The following is a 17,948-nucleotide window of genomic DNA, read 5'->3' as shown; positions in this document are numbered from 1 at the left end:
TCTTCACCGTGGAAGTTTTCCCTCCTCACTTTGGGGGCACTGGCTCTCCCACGTGCTGTGAGATTTGTGCTGGGACTTGCCGAACCTTCACCCACACTGCAGAGATCTTATCAGAGCTGAAAAGTCGCATTCCTGGGCTGCCTCTCTGTGGACCTTCTCCCTGCAGAACAAGCAGTCCTTCTGTTTCCCTCATAAACCCATCAAAACCCAGCAGTTCTGACAGGCTGGAGCAGCACAGCCCGCATGAACCAGCTGAGGCAGAGCCTGGAGAGGGCAAACTCTGTACTCATAAATTAACCTGTGCCTGGGGTCACGGTGACTCTGCAGCTGAACCCACCACTGTGGCTTTGGCACAGCTCCATCCAGGACACATCAGCCTCTCCCAGACATTTCCCAGGCACAGCTCAGGAGCCCAGAGGCTGCTCCTGAGGCATTTGGGTGCAAATGCCTATTTTCTGGAGCCCTAAGATTTTGGTGCTGGCAGTTGGCTTGAGGCCATACTGCCTTTAGCCTGGATATCTTGTGGAAAATCATCATCTGTTCCACCACACTTGCATGTCCACAGCATCAAAATCAGGGGGGTCCCCCCCACTCCATGGAAGTTATCTGGTCCAGCCCCCTTGCTTAGGGCCACACCGAGAAGATTGCCCAGGTCCATGTCCAGATGGATTTTAAATATCTCAAAGGATGGAGGTATCTCTTGCTAGGGAACCTGTGACAGTTCTTGGCCACCTTCACAGTAAAAAAGCATTTCCTGGTGTTCAGAGGAATCTCCTTTGCTTCAATGGGTGCCCATAGCTGCTGGTCCTGTGATTTTTACTTTAAACGTAGGATTTCCATCTTTGAGAGTAATCTCCGGGGCTGAACCAGGTCACATTGGGAGGTCCCTTCCCATCCCAAACCACCTTGCAGTGACTTGTAAATCCTAAGAGAGGCGCCTGAGGGACCTGGATGGCTCAGCCTGGAGAAAAGGAGGCTCAGGGGGAACCTTCTGGCTCTGCACAACTCCCTGACAGGAGGGGACAGCCGGGGGAGGCTCTGCTCCCAGGGAACAGGGACGGGACAAGGGGGCAGAACCTTCAGCTGTGGCCAGAGGAGGTTCAGGTTGGACATGAGGCAGAACTTCTTCATGGAAAGGGTGCTCAGGCACTGGAAGGGGCTGCCCAGGTGGTGCTGGAGTCCCCATCCCTGGAGGTGTCCAAGGAACGACAGGACGTGGCCTCAGCGCTCTGGGCTGGGGACCGCTCACAGGTTGGACCCCGGAGATCTCTCCGAGGCGGAACGATCCTGTGATTCTGTGACTTTACGTCCCCGTCCCGGATGTGTCACTGCGCTCTCCTCTGCCCGCGGGGCCGGGCTGACGGGCTCTGGGTGCGTGGCTAGTCGGGTTTGTGCCGCGCTTTGTCCGGCCCGGCCCGGGCTGGGCTGGGCTGGGCTGGGCTGGGCCGGGCCGGGCCGAGCTCGGCCCGCGGGGCGGCCCCGGGCGGGGCGGGGCGCGCATGCGCGGGGCGGCCGCGGGAGCTCCCGGAGGCGGCGGCCCCGGGACTCGGCAGCGGGACAGGGGAGCGGAGAGCGAGGGGACAGCGAGGGGACAGCGAGGGGACAGCGAGGGGACAGCGAGGGGACAGCGACAGCGGGGAGTGCGGGACGGGAGCGCGGACACTGAGAGCGGGAGGTGAGTGCACACACGGGGTGCGGGAGATGGAGAGCAGGCGCTGAGTGCGGGCACTGAGAGCGGACACTGCGGGCTGTGAGTGCGGGCGATCCCCTCCCCGCTGTCCCCTCCTCTCCCCCCGGGACATCCCGCCGAGGGTCCCCAGCGAGCTCCCGGTGCGCTCCGGCGGGTACCGCCGCTCCTGCATCCCCGCCGCGCCGGGAGCATCCTTCCCTGCGGGGGGAGCGGGATGCCGGGATGGGAGCCGGGGGTGCGCGGTGTGCGGTGCCTGGTGCTTGCGGACACCCATGGGATGCGGCGGGATGCGGGATCTTTCCCTCTGTGTCACGCACAATTTTGGTTCATCAATCCGGGTTTAGTCCAGTGGTCAGGTGGGTGCTGGGGGAGAGCTTAAAGAAGGAAGGGGTGAGCAGGGAGACACGGATTTTGCCTTAAATTCCCCCGTCACCGGTATCTCAAGGGCTTCCTGAAGGAGAGAGGTGGGCAGTGTTTTTCCTCCGTGTTTGTTTGAAATGGCTGTGGGCGGATTTTCCTTGAACGACTTTGACACCCGGGGAGCTCTGGAGGCCACGGGAAGGAGATGCATAGTTCAGCCGTGAGCTGCGAGAAGAACAGCTCCCGGTGTTTGCCTTGGAGCTGCCGCCTGCTCCTTGCGCAGACACGAGCTGGGGCGCGTCTCCAAAGGGTCACCCAAGGGTTGTTCCCTGCTGTTCTTCTCCAGGATGCTTCGGGGTCATGTCCCCCCTATATCCCATCTGGATTTTTTCCTGGCTAAAAACAGCACAAGCATCCAAGGATCTCACTTTTTTTTTTTTTTTTTTTTTTTTTTTTTTTTTTTGTGGTGGGGGGAGAGGGAGAGGAGGGAAATACTGTGGACAGTCTTAAATCACAAATATATAGATATATAAGATATAGAGATATAGAGGTATATAGGTATATAATATATATATTATAGATAAATAAGTTCGAGTAAACACTGTAACAGTCAAATGTCGAACCAGTTCCTCTCTGGCATGAACAGGGTTGGGTGTGGAGCATCCCAGTAGCTGTGCCTAGGTGGCTTTGGCTGGGGCACACAGATTTTTACTGGCATGGAGAGGTGCACTTATCGTGGGATGCTGTGGGATTGTGGCTTCAGAGCTGGGAAATTGTTAACATATCGCTACTTGGAGGATTTTTGGGCGGGATGAGGCTTGGAGCAACCTGGTCTATTGGAAAGTGTCCCTGCCCATGGCAGGGGGGTTGGAACAAGATGAGCTTTAAGGTCCTTTCCAACCCAAAACATTTTAGGATTCTAGGATGGCTTGCTGCAGATTAGGATGAGGAGTGTAATGCTGTTCTGGCAGCAGGTGTTGAAAAAGAACAAAGTTATGGAAAGGTCATGAAAAAGGATGAGTCCAGCTGGTCTGAAGTCTGTTTTTGCCCTCTGCCAGAGCAGGGAGGGGACAGGCAGCTATCAGTTCTGAATTCTCGAAGCAGACTGTGCTCCTGCCTTGGGGTGCTGTGCTGATACGTGCTGCAAACAATTCTTAGAAACTCATTCAGGGCTCATCAGGCTAAACCACACAGTTGCACATTTCCTGCCACCGGGGAAGGTGTGGGTTAACAGCCCTGCACCCTGCAGGATTTTCTGTTTCCTGGGCATTAATTGCTTTTATTTGTTTACGCTGAGCAGAGGGCTGTGTCCCTGTGGATGCAGGGAGGGATGGCAGGGAGGGGTGGCCGTGCCAGCGAGGCTGGGGACAAGGGAGGTGCCACCACCGTGTCACGTGCGAGAGCTTGCAGCTACTTGCAGGTCTTGAATCAGGCACCAGCTTAATTTTTTATCTGCCAGTTTACAGGGTAACCCTTGCTCATGGGGTCAGACCAGTGGCCCTTTAATTGCATAAACCATTAATGATTAGTAAATTGCAGAAGAATAAAAACCCAGGGAGGCTGCTGGAGGCTGCAGCTGTATAGTTGCCATACCTTATAAGCTCCACAGAATCATGGAATGGTTTGGGTTGGAAGGGACATTAAAGATGATCCAGTTCCAACTCCCTGCCATGGAGTTGCTCCATGTCCCATCTTGGTTGCTCCAAGTCCCGTCCAACCTGGCCTTGGACACTTCCAGGTAGTAAGGGGAAGCTTGCTTCCACTTCCTTCCCACCCTCCAAGCCCCACCAAATCCTTGGGATTGAGCGGGACTCCAAACAAGTGAATGCAGCACAGCTTGCATCCCTTTTGTGGAGGAAATCTCCCATCTGGCCCTTCCCTGGAGCTTTGTAGCCTCCAGGAAAGGCATCACTTCTGTCACTGCAGACCTAGAACCTGGCTGGGAGAGGCCATGGGGTTAAATGGGACAAGGTCCTGGATGGGGACAAAGACTTCTAGTGCAGGGGAGAGGAAAGCTCGCAGCTCCACGGGGTTGGCACAGAGCTGCAGTCTCTCCCTGGCAGCACCTCCTCTCTGCCCGCAGCAGCCGCAGGGCTCTGCATGATTTATATACATTTTTTTCGAGTGACCAAAGATCTAAAATCCACAGCCTTAAAAAAAATTATGTTTTTGTACAAGAGGCTTTTGTGGATGACAGCAAAGCTGAGCAGGCTCAGCCCAGAGGTTCTTTTGGGGATGATTTGAACCAACAAACAGCACATGGCCAGTTTGGTTTGGTCATTCTGCCCGCAGGCAGATGGTTCTGGGTTAGTCCCATCAGCAGATGGATCTGAGCAGGGAGGGATTGGCTGGCTTGTCAAGGAGTTCCCAGTTCTAGATCTGCACTGAAGGAAGATTAGTGCTGAAGGAAATTTAGGAAGTGAAAGTGGGATGCCACTGTAACAGATTCAGGCTCCTATTTTAGTCAGTGCAGTGGGAAGACCCCCAGGCACTTTGCTGGCACAATTCCAGTTTCTGGAAAAAGTCCGAGTCCATCAGTGATCCCTGCAGGGCTGAATACAGCAGGCAGGGACTGGTGGGGGCGGCAGGACCAAAACCATGCCCAGAATTGTGCTGACACTTCAGCAACCTGATGGTTACAGTTTGGGACTGTGGCCTGGTGTGGTTTGATTCCTGGTGTACTCATCCAGGGATTTCACATCCACCTGAAATCCAGCCCCAAAGCATCGGGTGCTGTGTTGGTTGTGTGTGGGAAAAGAAAGTGGCGAGGGGATCAGGAAAGCACAAACAGCAAAGGATTAGTGAAACCAGGAAGAAGAGCTCCAGAATATTACCTCGCCCTTGAGCAAATTTCGATACAGGGGGAGTGGATTTGCCAGAGGAGGGCATTCTAAGTCAGGGTCTGTGAGCAGAATTAGTGAATATTAACTAGTGCTGCAGGTGGGTTTCTTTCTTTGTTTGGTTTTTTTTTCAGGAATTATTGGCTGTGTTACCAGCAGCATCACCAAGCTCCAACCTGGGTTAGGCATGAGGAAACTGCAACTGTGCTATCACAGCAAACCAGAACTGTGCCATTCCCTGACGTGGTTTGGGAGATAGCACAGTCCAGGAGTTGTTCCTGGCTGACAGTTTGTGTGTGGCCACCCATTTGAGGGGTGCAGCAGCTCAGGAATGGCCAAGCCAGCCCAGCTGATCTCTAAGAACCTGATGTTGTGAAAATCAACCCCCCCCTTGCACTTGCACATGATGCTTGGACTCTCACAATAAAACCACCAGCCTCATCCAACCTTTGGTTTCCTAACTTTGGGGTTCCATTCCCCTGCCTTGCTCCCCCAAGCACCACAGGGCCTCGGGGGTCCCCCCTAATTGGGATGCTTTGCTGCAGGGACGTGGCCTTTGCCAGCAGCTTTGTTTTGCTCTGTGCCTTGCGAGCACAGCGTTCCCTGCGCTGGCTCCACTGCTCTCATCCCCTGGCCCCATCCCAAAGCTCGGGCAACGCTGAGCCCATGTCAAGAGGCACTTGCTGCTCAGCACGGCTGAGCTGGCTGCTGGCCCAGCTCGCTCCCAGGCCAGGAATTGCAGCGGAGCTGACACTGCTGTGGCTTCCGTGGGGGATCCTGCCACCTCCCACTGGCTTTCATGGCTCGTCTCCCAGCATCACGGGACGTTCGTTTCCTGAGGGATACAAGCTTGGACAAACCCTGCTCGGGCTGCACGCTGTGTGTGTGTGTATATAGAGAAGGAGAGAATTTGTGCCATTTTCTTTTATTTTAAATTTTCCACTAGGTAATTTTGACATTTTTTCTTAACAGATCAGGTTGTTTTAAGTCGTGCCCTTCAGTAAATCACATGGAATCACCTTTTACCTTCCAGAGCATCACAACCTGCAGGTCCCTGTTGGAGGAGTAACGGGAACTGGGCTGATGTAAATCTAACAGGGTACCTAAGTGCCTTGAGGGAAATAAAATCTGTGCAATGCACTGTTAAGTAGTCCCAGCACTGCTCAGTACATTAGGAGCACAGTATCTCATTTCCATCAGGCAGATGAGGACTGATATCCCCATTTCATAGATGGGGAAGTGTAAGCCAAATTTATAGAAGCCCCAGGCACCTGGCCCTTCTCTGGTTGTGGGGATTTCCACTTCTTCAGTGCTGGAGTGTAGATAAGTCCTTCACACCCTGCTGCCTACCCTGGCAGGGTTGTCCCTGGCACAAACCATCAAATCGTGGAATCACAGAGTGGTTTGGGTTGGGAGCAACATTAAAGCTCACCCAGTTCAACTCCCCTGCCATGGGCAGGGACACCTTCCCCTTGGTTGCTCCAAGCCCCATCCAGCCTGGCCTTGGACACTTCCAGGGATCCAGGGGCAGCCACAGCTTCTCTGGGCACCCTCTGCCGGTTGTAAATCCTGTATAAATCCCAGTAACTCCCTGAAGAAAGGATCTGAGCTCTGGGTGTTCCTGCCGCAGTCTGAAGGAATTTTGGCACCTAAATCTGTGGCAGGAGAAGGAAGCAGGTCATACCAAGACTGCACAGGAACTGCTGCTTAAGCCAATCCATGGTCTCTTATTTTCTCAGCTCTGGAGGGGTCTTTACAAAACACAGGGCAGAATGGGATGGAGGAGCTGGCACTGTGCTCCCAGGATGGTCTTTCAAAGTTTTCTCCAGCCCTACAGAATGGTTTAATTACAGGACGAGATGTTTGTGCTCAAGGGAGGACCAGCCTTGAGACAGCAGGGTTTGGGATGGGGTTTATGCAGTGCATCTGAGCTGGGTGCAGCCTCTCCCAGAGCTGAACTGCTCCCTGCCGTCCTGGTGCAGTAGGAGCTGTGACACCAAAGTTAATTCCATGTAGGAAGGGGTCACAATAAAACCCCAAGCTTCAAAATTACCTGGAGTCCCCCTAGGGACTTTTGCTCAAGTGCCAGAGGAGAGGAATTCAGGCATTAATCACCTGCAGCTCTCCAAACCAGTCTGTTGGCCACTGCTGTGTTTTCATGCTGTTCACAATCACATCTTTTTTTTTTTTCCCCCCTTGTTTTAAATGCCAAGCATTTATTAAGGACTTCCCCAAAGCTGAGTACCCCCGGTTCTCTCCTGCTTTGTTTACCAAGAATTACTGCCTTTTTGGAAGCCTGTGTAAACCTCTGATGCCTGAATACCAGTCTGCGAGCAAATCTATCACACTGGTCCAGCCTCAATCCCAGACAGTGAACTCAGGGGCCAGACCGGTGGGAAAATCGACCGTACTCTGTAGGAAATTTTCTCATTCAAACCCTTCCATCAGACTGTGACCAAAAAGCTAAAGAGCTGGGAAAAAGCTCGGGTTTCCAATTACCCTCTTCAAAAGAGAGAGAAAAATTGGAACAGGATCGTTCTCCTCCTGTGCCGGGAGTTTTTATTGTGGATGTAATGATCCAGCCTGGCCATCATCCACGCCCTCCTTCTCGCCTTGCAGCTCCCTCGCTGAACAAACGATACTTGGTTGCTGTTAATTGGGAGCAGCCAAAATAACTGAATTCCCCGGAGATGGGGGTGAGGACGGAATCTCAACGAGACACCCCGCCAATGAATGTGGCTTTCAGCTGCTCCTACACCCCCGTGAAGGGAAAAGAATAGGGGCTCTGTGAAAGTGAAACAGCCAGTGCTGACCTTGGGTTTCTGGGTTGGTGGTTTTTTTTGTTGTTGTTGTTGTTTTTTTTTCTCTTTCTCTCTCTTTCCTAACATTAATTGCCCGTCACTTTGTCTAATCACATGATCACTGGAAACTGCCAACTTGTTCTCACTCGCTCATATCACAAGGTTTGAAATAAGCAGGCTATCAGGTTCCTGATTCAGCGCTATTCAGCCCCGTATCAGATGTGTTTCTTGTGATTTCGGACTATTATTTTGAAAATCTCTGCCCCTCACAGCCTGTTTAAAACTGGCATTTTCCAGCTCTGAAAGCCTGCCTGGAATAATCTGTGCTGTCAGGGAGATGTGCAGTGCCCAGGCTCTCTGGGGCGATGCTCGCTGCGTGCACTGAGCTCTGGGGATGAGAGACCGTGGCAAAGTCCTGGCATGAGCACGAGCGGTGCAAGCCGGAGCCAGGCTGTGCCTGGGACAGAAGCTGCCTGTCTCTCCCACATCCTTGTCAGCATGCAAAGCAGGCAGGCCACGGACTGCACTCCCATGCATTCCTGTTCCCAGGCTCAATTGCCACCCTCCCATGTATTGCTTTTGCTCTTTACGTGCAGTTTTCAGCAGGTTTGTCTGCAGGAGATGAGCACTGACTCTGTTCTCTCAGAGCTGGTCTCTTGGGCAGGTTGGTGCCCCCCTCAGAGCTGGTTTGCAGTTCCTGTTGTGCTGGGGTTCACTCTGGCATTACTCTGTGTTCTCTAAGATGTAAGGAACTTCAGCATGTCATTTCTTCTTCCGCCCCACCATCATGATCATTGAATCATAGAACTCCAGAATGGTCTGGGTTGGAAAGGTCAGTTTGTTCCAACTCTGCCATGGACAGGAAGTTCTTCCCTGTGAGGGTGGTGAGGCTATGGCAGAGGTTGCCCAGAGAATCTGTGGTTGCTCCATCCCTGGAAGTGCCCAAGGTTGGATGGGGCTTGGAGCAATCTGGGATAGTGGAAGGTGTCCCTGCCCATGGCAGGAGGTTGGAATGAGATGATCTTTAACATCCCTTCCATCTCAAAACCACTCCCCAATTCCATAATTTGTGAATCAATTCCACTAGCTACAAGAAGACAGAAGAGACTGGCTGTACATTGGAACAGGGCAGGGTGAGTGTTCCCTCCTGTTCACATTGTGCCCTCCTAGGAGTGCCCCAAAGTCAAAATTTGCCTCGCCTCCCTAAATTTTGGCATGTAACTCCACAGGCATACACAACCTGCTGAATGAACTGCATGTCCCATGATAGGTGAGGACCCTGCAGACCCTTAGGAGAGAAACAAAGTCTTTATGAGTGTGCACAACATTAACTCCCCAGCAAGTGTGCTCTCTTCAGCATTACACATCTGTGAAACTAAAATGGCATTTCCAGGGACCATTTTGCCTTCGGTGGCTAAAGCAGCTCCATCAAACACAGCAGACAAAGTCCCCTGCGGCAATCAGGGGGAAAAAAAAATCTCCAGCCTAGAGAGATGCTAAGGGAGAAAGCCTAGGCAGCGTAGGGCAGAAAGAATTTTCTAGAAAATGAAACCTAATTATGACAGCTCCCCTCTGCTAGAATACAGAAGCAACATGAAAATATTTTGTCTCTTCTCAGATACTTTGGGTTTCTACAGGAAGTGAGACTTGCTACCTGGTTGAGAGTCTGATCTGACTTTGCTCTTTGTGCTGTCTCACCCTTGGACTGCAAGGTCCCACCTCCCTGCTTTCAGAAACTCTCATGGTGTTTCACACTGTCCTGTCCCCTGAATCACAGCCTAGCAGAGGTCTCCCATCACAGAATCACAGACTGGTTTAGGTTGAAAGGGATCTTAAAGCTCCTCTAGTCCCAGCCCCCTGCAGGGACACCTTCACTAGACCAGATGCCCACACAAACTATTGGTGTCTCACCTCTGGACACAGCTGGTATCTCATGTAACAGGAGAAAAATTGGCTGTTTTCCACACTTAGGCAAAAATACTTACTTGTGTTTACTTTTTTTTTTTTTTGCTACCTCCATCCCCTGCAGCTCCACTTGTTTTGCATATAAGCTTAGGAGACAGATTCTGCTCCTGCAAACCTTGGTTTCACAGGAGTATCCACAGCCCTGCACAGTCTGGTGGGGCCCCATCAGCACCAATTTCAGTTTAACATGGGCATTTGTGATGAATTTTCCTCTATTTTGTATGACACAAACACTAGCAGGGAAGAGCAGTATCTAGGTTATTGGGAAACAGGGGGTATTGGGAATTAATTTAATGCCAGGAGTTGTTCTCCACACATTAGGATCCTGCTGTGGCCTGGATCTGAATCTTGCCAGCCAAAGCTTAGCAAGTCTAGAGGTTACCAAGGAGCAGAGAAGGCAGAGGAGTGCCCAGCACTGGATTTGGCTGCTCTGAGCATCCAGGGACATCTCTGGCAGTCCCTCAGCTTTGGCTCCATGGATGCTCCCAAAGGTCTGATGTTGTACCCAAACTGCAGCCAGCTCTCATTTCTTCAGTCCCTCTCAATTCTGCTGCTTCTTACTTGTGGAGGGATGAGGGCTGCAGGTTTGGGACTGTGGATTTCTCTGCTTCTCCCTCTGCCATGCTCACTACAGTAACCCATGGGCAAACTGTGTGACAGGGAAGCTTGAGTTTCTCTGCAAGCTCCGTGGTTTGGTTGGGACCCTCTTAACTCATGTGCGGACAGGCTGGTTATCCCTTAGATGAGTAATTTACATCCCAGTTTTGTTCCTGAGCATTTTGTTCTGGGGTAAGGGGTGAAAAATCACCTTCATAAGTCATCAGATGCCTTCTTGTCAACTAACTGCTTCCTGCAGTTGGCAGCTCGTGGCTTCTGAACATGCTCCAAGCTGAGTGCCTGAGGAAGTGGCGAGGAAGGGCAGGTTTGTGGCATTGCTGTGCCCATCTGATGCAGGCTGATCTGCAGGGATAGTGCTCTGCATCCTCCTCTGTGCTGAATTTGGGTCAGAGAACAGACCCAAACATAACCCTGGGAATTTGGTACTCTGTCAGATACTTCTCGAACTCCCGAGGAGATCTGGTACCCCTAAACTTGACAATATTAATAGAATCATGGAATAGTTTGGATTAGAAGGGACCTGAAAGACCATCTTGACCCAACACCCTGCCATGGACAAGGACATCTTCCACTATCCCTGGTTGCTCCAAGCCCACCCAGCCTAGCCTTGGACACTTCCAGGGATTCAGGGGCAGCCACAACTTCTCTGGGCACCCTTTGCTAGGGACTTGCCACACTCACAGGAAACAATTCCTTCCCAATATCCCATCTATCCCTGCCCTCTGGCAGTGGGAAGCCATTGCCCCTTGTCCTGCCCTTCCAGGCCCTTGTCCCAAGTCCCTCTCCAGCTCTCCTGGAGCCCCTTTAGGCACTGGAAGGTGCTGTAAGGGCCAGCATCTCAATGGTGCCATGGTTAATCCCACTGGGAATGGCAGCGTGCTCTTCTCCCCGGTGCGCCACCATTAACATTTCCTCTTTCTCCGATCCCCGCAGGGCAGGAAGACGACGTTCCCTGGTGTGGGGCTGAAGGCAGCGGGATGACAGCCATCCTGGAGCGGCTCAGCACGCTGTCCCTCAGCGGGCAGCACCTCAGCCGGCTGCCCCGGCTGCTGGAGGATGGCTTCCCCAAGATGCCCTGCACGGTGAAGGAGTGCGAGGTGCCGCAGCTCTTCCGTGAGCCCTACATCCACAGCGGGTACCGCCCCACCGGCCAGGACTGGCGCTACTACTTCCTCAGCCTCTTCCAGAAGCACAACGAGGTGGTCAACGTGTGGACTCATCTCCTGGCTGCGCTGGCTGTGCTGCTGAGGTTCAAGACGTTTGTGGAGGCCGAGCAGTTGCCTGTGGATGCGTGGTCCTTGCCGTTGCTCATCTTTGTCCTCTCCTCTGTCACCTACCTGACCTGCAGCCTCTTGGCCCACCTGCTGCAGTCCAAGTCGGAGCTGTACCACTACACCTTCTACTTCATGGACTATGTTGGAGTCAGCATCTACCAGTATGGCAGTGCCCTGGCTCATTTCTACTACAGCTCTGACCAAGCCTGGTACGACAAGTTCTGGCTTTTCTTCCTGCCAGCAGCAGCTTTCTGTGGCTGGTTGTCCTGTGCCGGCTGCTGCTATGCCAAATACCGGTACCGACGGCCTTACCCCATCATGAGGAAGATGTGCCAGGTGATCCCAGCAGGGCTGGCTTTCATCCTGGATATCAGTCCCGTGGCTCATCGGGTGGTCGTGTGTCACCTGGGGGGCTGTCAAGAAGATGCTGCTTGGTACCACACGTACCAGATACTGTTTTTCCTTGTCAGTGCTTATTTCTTTTCCTGCCCTGTCCCTGAGAAATACTTCCCTGGCTCCTGTGATATTGTTGGCCACGCCCACCAGATCTTCCACACCTTCCTGGCCATCTGCACCCTGTCGCAGCTGGAGGCCATTCTTTTGGATTACAAGAACAGGCAGGAGATTTTCCTGAAGAGACACGGGCCTTTCACGGTTTATCTGTCCTGCATCTCTTTTTTCGGCTTGGTGGCCTGTAGTGCCATCACAGCTTACATCCTGCAACGCAGGATCAAGGCCAGCCTGGCTAAAAAGGACTCCTGAGAGTCATGGACGTGACAGGCATGACATCACCAGAGAAAATCAAGAAAAGGGGGCATAACATACTAGAGACATGACTGTCTTACTTGCCTAACATGCCATGACTAACCAGGACCTTGGACTCAGATGGAAGGCTGGACACTTCATGCTGGATGCATTTTCACAGCAGGAATTGCCTTTTGCCATACGGGGTTGGGGGACATGGAGTGTTTTAAGCCAGAACAAGTCACTGAACCAAGGATGCTGGAATAGGCAGAGGTTCCTTGTTCATTCTGGTAGAGCTGTGGGTGAGACCTTGCTGAAGGTCAGGGAGGGCAGCCTGGAGGCTGGGGGGCTGTAGAAGGGTGTGCCAGGGCTCACAACACCATGAGGACCACAGCTGGATGTGATGACCTCTCTGGGTTTTGCTATATCTACATGAGAACCGTTCCTATCAAAGGCAGTAGGAAGGTTTTGGGAAGTCTATGTTTCTAGGGTTTGGGTGTGAGGGCACATGTGGCACAGTGGCTGCTAGAATCCTTTTCCTGTTCCAGCCAGGTTCTGTCTGCACTCCCCTTGTCAAGTGTGTCAATGCCAGGTCACTTAGATGGCTTTGGGAAAACATCTTTGGAGATCCAGGCTTGACCTGGGGTCCTCTGGGACAAACTGGGTCTGTGTCACCTGTCTAGGGAGTCTGACCAACCTCTAGCAACATCTATGAAATGTGGAATTTCTTGGATGTAATCTGTTTGATACAGGAAAGGCTCTGCTCCTCCAGCACCACCACTGTGATCACGGCCAAAAGGGTGTGAAGGTGAAGGAGTCTTTATTCCCCTCTTAATGCTCCTTGGTGAGCACTGTGGGAAAGCTGACCTTGAAGCTGCAGGGTTGCTGTTCTGTGACCAGTGGGGTTGTGACTGGCATGTTTTTATCAGTGCTAGATGAAGGTGGGACAGCAAAAGGCCAGGAGCAGGGTGACAACATCAGGGTCCTGCACAACCTCAGCATGGGTTTGTCCTTGGTGATTCCTGTGTGGAGTAGAAAGGATAGTGATCAGGGTCACCTAATGTCCACTGGTCACTCCTGTCCAAGGTAACAAAGGCTGGATTACTGTGTCCCCCACTAGAAGAATCTATTCTGTGCTTGCCTTGGGGGAATATTGAACATGGAACCACCAAGGAGGTTTAAATCCTTGCTGAAACCAAGGAATCCATGGGATCTATCCCAGCCATGGATTTGTCTCACTGAACCCAAGGGCAGGCAAATGAATTGTGATTGCTGGTTCTGAGCAGGCAGAATGTAGGGTTGGGGATATGGTTGGTGAGGACAAGCACTGATTTCTGCACTTCATCTGTGTTCTAGCTCTTGAGGTGTGCATGTGTGTTCATATTCCATGCGTGTGCATGGGATTTGTTATACAGAAAGGCTTTGCCTTGGGATTTTATATCTGCAGAGCCTCCTAGTTGGCTTAAGATTAACCTGAAGGAAACAGTGCTGTCCTGCTGGAGGAGCAAGGTGGGCCAGATTTGTTAATGGGCGGTGGAAAACAGACCTGTAAATAGGTACTTTGTTGGTCCTGTGTTTAGTAGGTAAATTTGGAACTCATGGCCCTATAGTAAATTAAATACAAGGGGAGAGGAAAGTAAGTTTGGAGTATAGAAGAAATCATAGGAAAGCCTTCAGGAGGTCATCAAGTCCACCCTTTCTCATCAGTCTTGGCCTCAGCTTAGAAATTAATTACTTAATTTCATAGGGTGTTTTTGGTGGTACAGATGGTACAGCCATGCTGATGTAGCAGAAAATCTGCCTCAGGGGAGATGCCAAGCAGGGGTTGTCCCACTTGCACTCACTGAACCTCTTCCCATACACAGAAGCTCATCTGGCCATGGAGCAAAGCAGCACCGGGAGAGGCAGCATTGGGAAACCAATCCCACTGAAAAAATGTCAGTAATTTTCAGCTGGTTTTAACTCTGAGCCAGCTCACTTGGACAATGCAGCTGCTGGCAGGGAAGGGCTGGAGTAGAGGCCAGCAGCAGTTCTTCCTTGCATGGCAGCTGGCTGCTCAACTCACTCAGCTGCACTGATGGACTGCTCCCTCCATGGGCTCTGGCTTTGCTTGTGGGTCTCCTCCCAGTCTGAGGAAAGGCTTCCAGTGGGAGCAGCTTTTTCTCACAGCCTAATTTGCCTTGGTTTTGTGGTAGATAGGGAAGAACAAGGCACTGGGTGTGGAACTGACTGGATGGTAGTGAGTTCCTGTGCAGAAACAGAGGTAAATCAGGCTGGTCCAGAGCTCATTTCTGGTACAAAATGGAGAAGGATTAGGCATGGCTCATAACAGCAAACCTGCTCTGCTGCTACCTGGAGTTATACTGGTACCAAAGGAAGGGATCACCCAGGGGTCCCCTCCTCTGAGGGTTTGAAAACAGATGACATGCCCTGCCCTTGTTGAAAGAGGGTGAGTATGGTAATGCCATCTGGTTCAGGGACAGGCCGAGGAGCCCACATGGCTCTTCCAAGCTACTTTTGGTCATATCTTCTTCTCCCTGGCTGAACAGAAGTGACACTTCTCTGGAGCAGTGGTGTGACAGTGGAGGTGTTTTTGCACACTCCCATGTTTCCCCTCAGGTGAAGCTGCTCCCATCTCGGTGTGGCCCTGCACTCCCACCTGGAGCTGACCTCCTGGTTACGATGATGGGTGGAGTGAGGGGGATCTACAACACAGATCTGTGCTGCTGTGAGGATGCGCCCTTGTGTCACAAGAGGCTCACCAACACTGGAGCTTCCTTCATCCCTGTCTCCATCCTCCTCCTCTTCCTCCAACCAGCTTCTTTCCTTCCTTCATCCCCAGACTTTATCCTTGTGCCTTATGCACCTGGCTGCCTTCCTGGGCAGACTCCACATGCCGCAGTCTCCTGGATCTCGGCTGGAAAGTGGCAGTGGAAGCTTTGCCAGTGATCCAGAGGAGATCAGGGCTGTATCTGGAAAGAGCCAAAGTGCTGCTGTGATAAATGCTCAGTTTGTCTGAGCCCCCCAGGACCTTCTCCTTGGGCTCACTGCTTGGAGCAGGTCTCCTCCATCCCGGTGTTCCTAAGGAGGCATGGCTGGGAAGGATGTACCAGTGGCCAGAGCCGGTGGAGAGCTGACCACCAAAGGATGAGCACACCTGAGATCCCAAAGGGACTGAGGTCACAGTCCTCTCCCTGAGGAATTTCTAGTCCTGAGGTAGTATTCCTGCAGATCTTGCAAACCAGGACAGATCCTGAGAATTCATCCCAATGTGCCTTGTGCTATTCCTTTTGGGGACTAATCTTGAAGGAACCTGAGGGTCAAGGGCAGCCTCTTTGCTGTTTGCTGGTCCATGGTTGCTCTTAACAGCCAATTCCCACTGACAGGATTTGCTCAGTGTACCGAGCAGGAGGAGAGGATGGAGACAGGTGCTTTATATTTGTATTTATGCCTAATTTGTGTAACGAGGCAAGGACGGGTTCCTCATGTGCCTTGCAATTTAAATCTTTTACTGACAAGATTATTTTTAAGCACTGTTTGTTACTAAACAGAAATACAAAAGAGTTTGTATTTTTTTTTCCTTTGGGAAACAGGGAAGGATATGAGTGTTCCTTATTAACTATCCCCTTCCCAACTCCCATCTGCTGACTTTGTATTGTTGAAAACATTGACAATATTTTAAGCTTTGTACTGTACTGATCTTTATTTAAAAACTTTAGTGGAAAAAAAAAATTCTGTGAAAGCAAAATAATTGGTGTGGTGTGAAATTCCCAAATGCACAACTGCAGAAGGTTCTGAGTTATTAGAAAGAAAAGGGGACAATAATTACAGAGAGGATATATTAGAGTGATAATAATTACAATAATGAACAATAAGGTGTGGTTTTATCTGTGCATCTCAAAGCACTGTCAAGGTTTCACAATACTTGTTGGATTTCATTCCCTTTCCACAAGGAAAGTGCAGAACAGCTGCCCTGACACTGATTAGGAAACTTTTAGTCCATCATCCACAATCACAGAAGGGTTGAGTTTGGAAAAGATCTCTGGGGGTCATTTGCTCCAACCCTCAGCTCAAGCAGGGCTACCCACAGCTGGTTGTCCAGATGGATTTTGAATATCTCCAGGGATGAAGACTCTGTCACCCCTCTGGGCAACCTGTGCCAGTGCTCAGCCGCCCTCACAGTAAAAAAGTGTTTCCTGATGCTCAGAGGAACCTCCTGTGTGTGCCCATGGCCTCTGGTCCTGGCCCTGGGGCCTGGCACAGAACCTCGTCGTGTCCTCTTTGCACCCTCCCTTCAGGGATTTATATATACTTATAAAATCTTTTAAACATTCCCTGATCCATTTCTCTTCCACCAAGGTACATATTCCTTGCTTCAGCCCTTCCTCCTGGTCTCAGGGACCAGGAATTTCTGAAGGCTCGTCTTGCTGGAAAAGACTGAGGTAAAGAAGGCTTTTCCACGTTCTCTGTAGCCAGCTGCCACGTCTTTCTGAGCAATAGGCCCACTACATTTTCCCTTCTATCCCTTTTGTTACCCTCCAGAAATCCTTCCTGAACAGATTCCAGTTGGACTTTGCCTTTCTTCAGCCCCACATGCTCACATGATGTCTCTGTATTCCCTTCTATCTGTGTCCTTGCTTTCACCTTCTCTCTGCTGCTTCTGTTTTTTTCAGGAGCTCCCTGTTTATCCATGCAGGCCTGCTGGCATTTTTGCCCAGCTTCCTGCTCATCGGAATGGACTGTTCTTGAGCTTGGAGGGGACTCCTCCCAGGCTTCCTTATCCCAGGGCACTCTACCAAGGGGATAGAGGCCTTCAAAGAGGCCAGAGTCTGAAGTCTAGTGTTTGAAGTTTGCACTCCTCCTTCCTTCAGGATCCTGACCTCCATAAGCCAACTCTGCCTTTGGCCCCCAATTCCCAGCGAAGCATGGCTGGTGAGTCTGATGTCCAGCAATGCAGCTCTCCTTGTTGGTTCCTCCATCACTTGGAGGAGGGATTTACCAGTACTGCATTCCAGAAACCTCCTGGACTGTGAATCACAGAATTATAGAAGAGTTTGGGCTGGAAGAGACCTTAAAGATCATCTTGTTTCAATCCCCTGCCATGGCCAGGGACACATTCCACTATACCAGGTTTCTCAGGGCTTCATCCAACTTGACCCTGAATGTTTCCATGGATAGGGCATTCACAGCTTTTCTGGACAACCAGTTCCAGGGCCTCACCAACCCCACACCAAAGAATTTCTTCCTAATATCCAGTCTAAATCTACTCTCTGGCTTCACTTTGAAGCTGTTCCCCTTTGTCCTGTCACTACATGTTTTTGTAAATAGTCCCTCTCCATCTTTCCTGCAGGCCCCCTTCAGGTACTGGAAGACTGCAATTAAGTTACCCTGAAGCCTTCTCTTGTCCAGGATGAGCAATCCCAATTCTCTTGGCATTTCCTCTTAGGAGAGGTGCTCCATCCCTCTTTAGTTGTCCTTCCAGCAGCTGTCAGGGTGGATGAATTTCCCCATGAGGAGCAGAGCCTGCAAACAGGCAACTGCCCAGTACAGTGTCACCCACACTGGTTATCCCTTGAACCCTTGCCCTGTAAGCTCTCTGTGGGCTTATCATCCACGCAGAATTCCAGGCACTCCAGCTGTTCTCTCACTAAAGGGC

The 17,948-nt window shown here is 51.4% G+C and overlaps 1 protein-coding gene across 1 annotated transcript; it reads left to right on the top strand.

Annotated features, from left to right (window-relative positions):
- The first annotated feature begins 1,546 nt into the window (after positions 1 to 1,546).
- On the top strand, positions 1,547 to 16,029 carry PAQR8 (progestin and adipoQ receptor family member 8). The gene is made up of 2 exons (XM_058836183.1): positions 1,547 to 1,675; positions 11,208 to 16,029. Exon 2 carries the CDS (start codon positions 11,252 to 11,254, stop codon positions 12,308 to 12,310), a length of 1,059 nt encoding a protein of 352 aa, XP_058692166.1. The 5' UTR covers positions 1,547 to 1,675; positions 11,208 to 11,251; the 3' UTR covers positions 12,311 to 16,029.
- Positions 16,030 to 17,948: the final 1,919 nt, after the last annotated feature.

The sequence above is a fragment of the Poecile atricapillus genome, chromosome 3 (genome assembly GCF_030490865.1).
Source record: "Poecile atricapillus isolate bPoeAtr1 chromosome 3, bPoeAtr1.hap1, whole genome shotgun sequence".
Taxonomy (NCBI): Eukaryota; Metazoa; Chordata; class Aves; order Passeriformes; family Paridae; genus Poecile; species Poecile atricapillus.
The sequence above is the reverse complement of the archived record's forward strand: the minus strand, read 5'-3'. Positions and strand labels throughout refer to the sequence as shown.

What these genes read in the sequence shown, in the direction of transcription:
- PAQR8 (XM_058836183.1), top strand. Translation starts at nt 11,252, where the DNA reads ATGACAGCCATCCTGGAGCGGCTCAGCACGCTGTCCCTCAGCGGGCAG.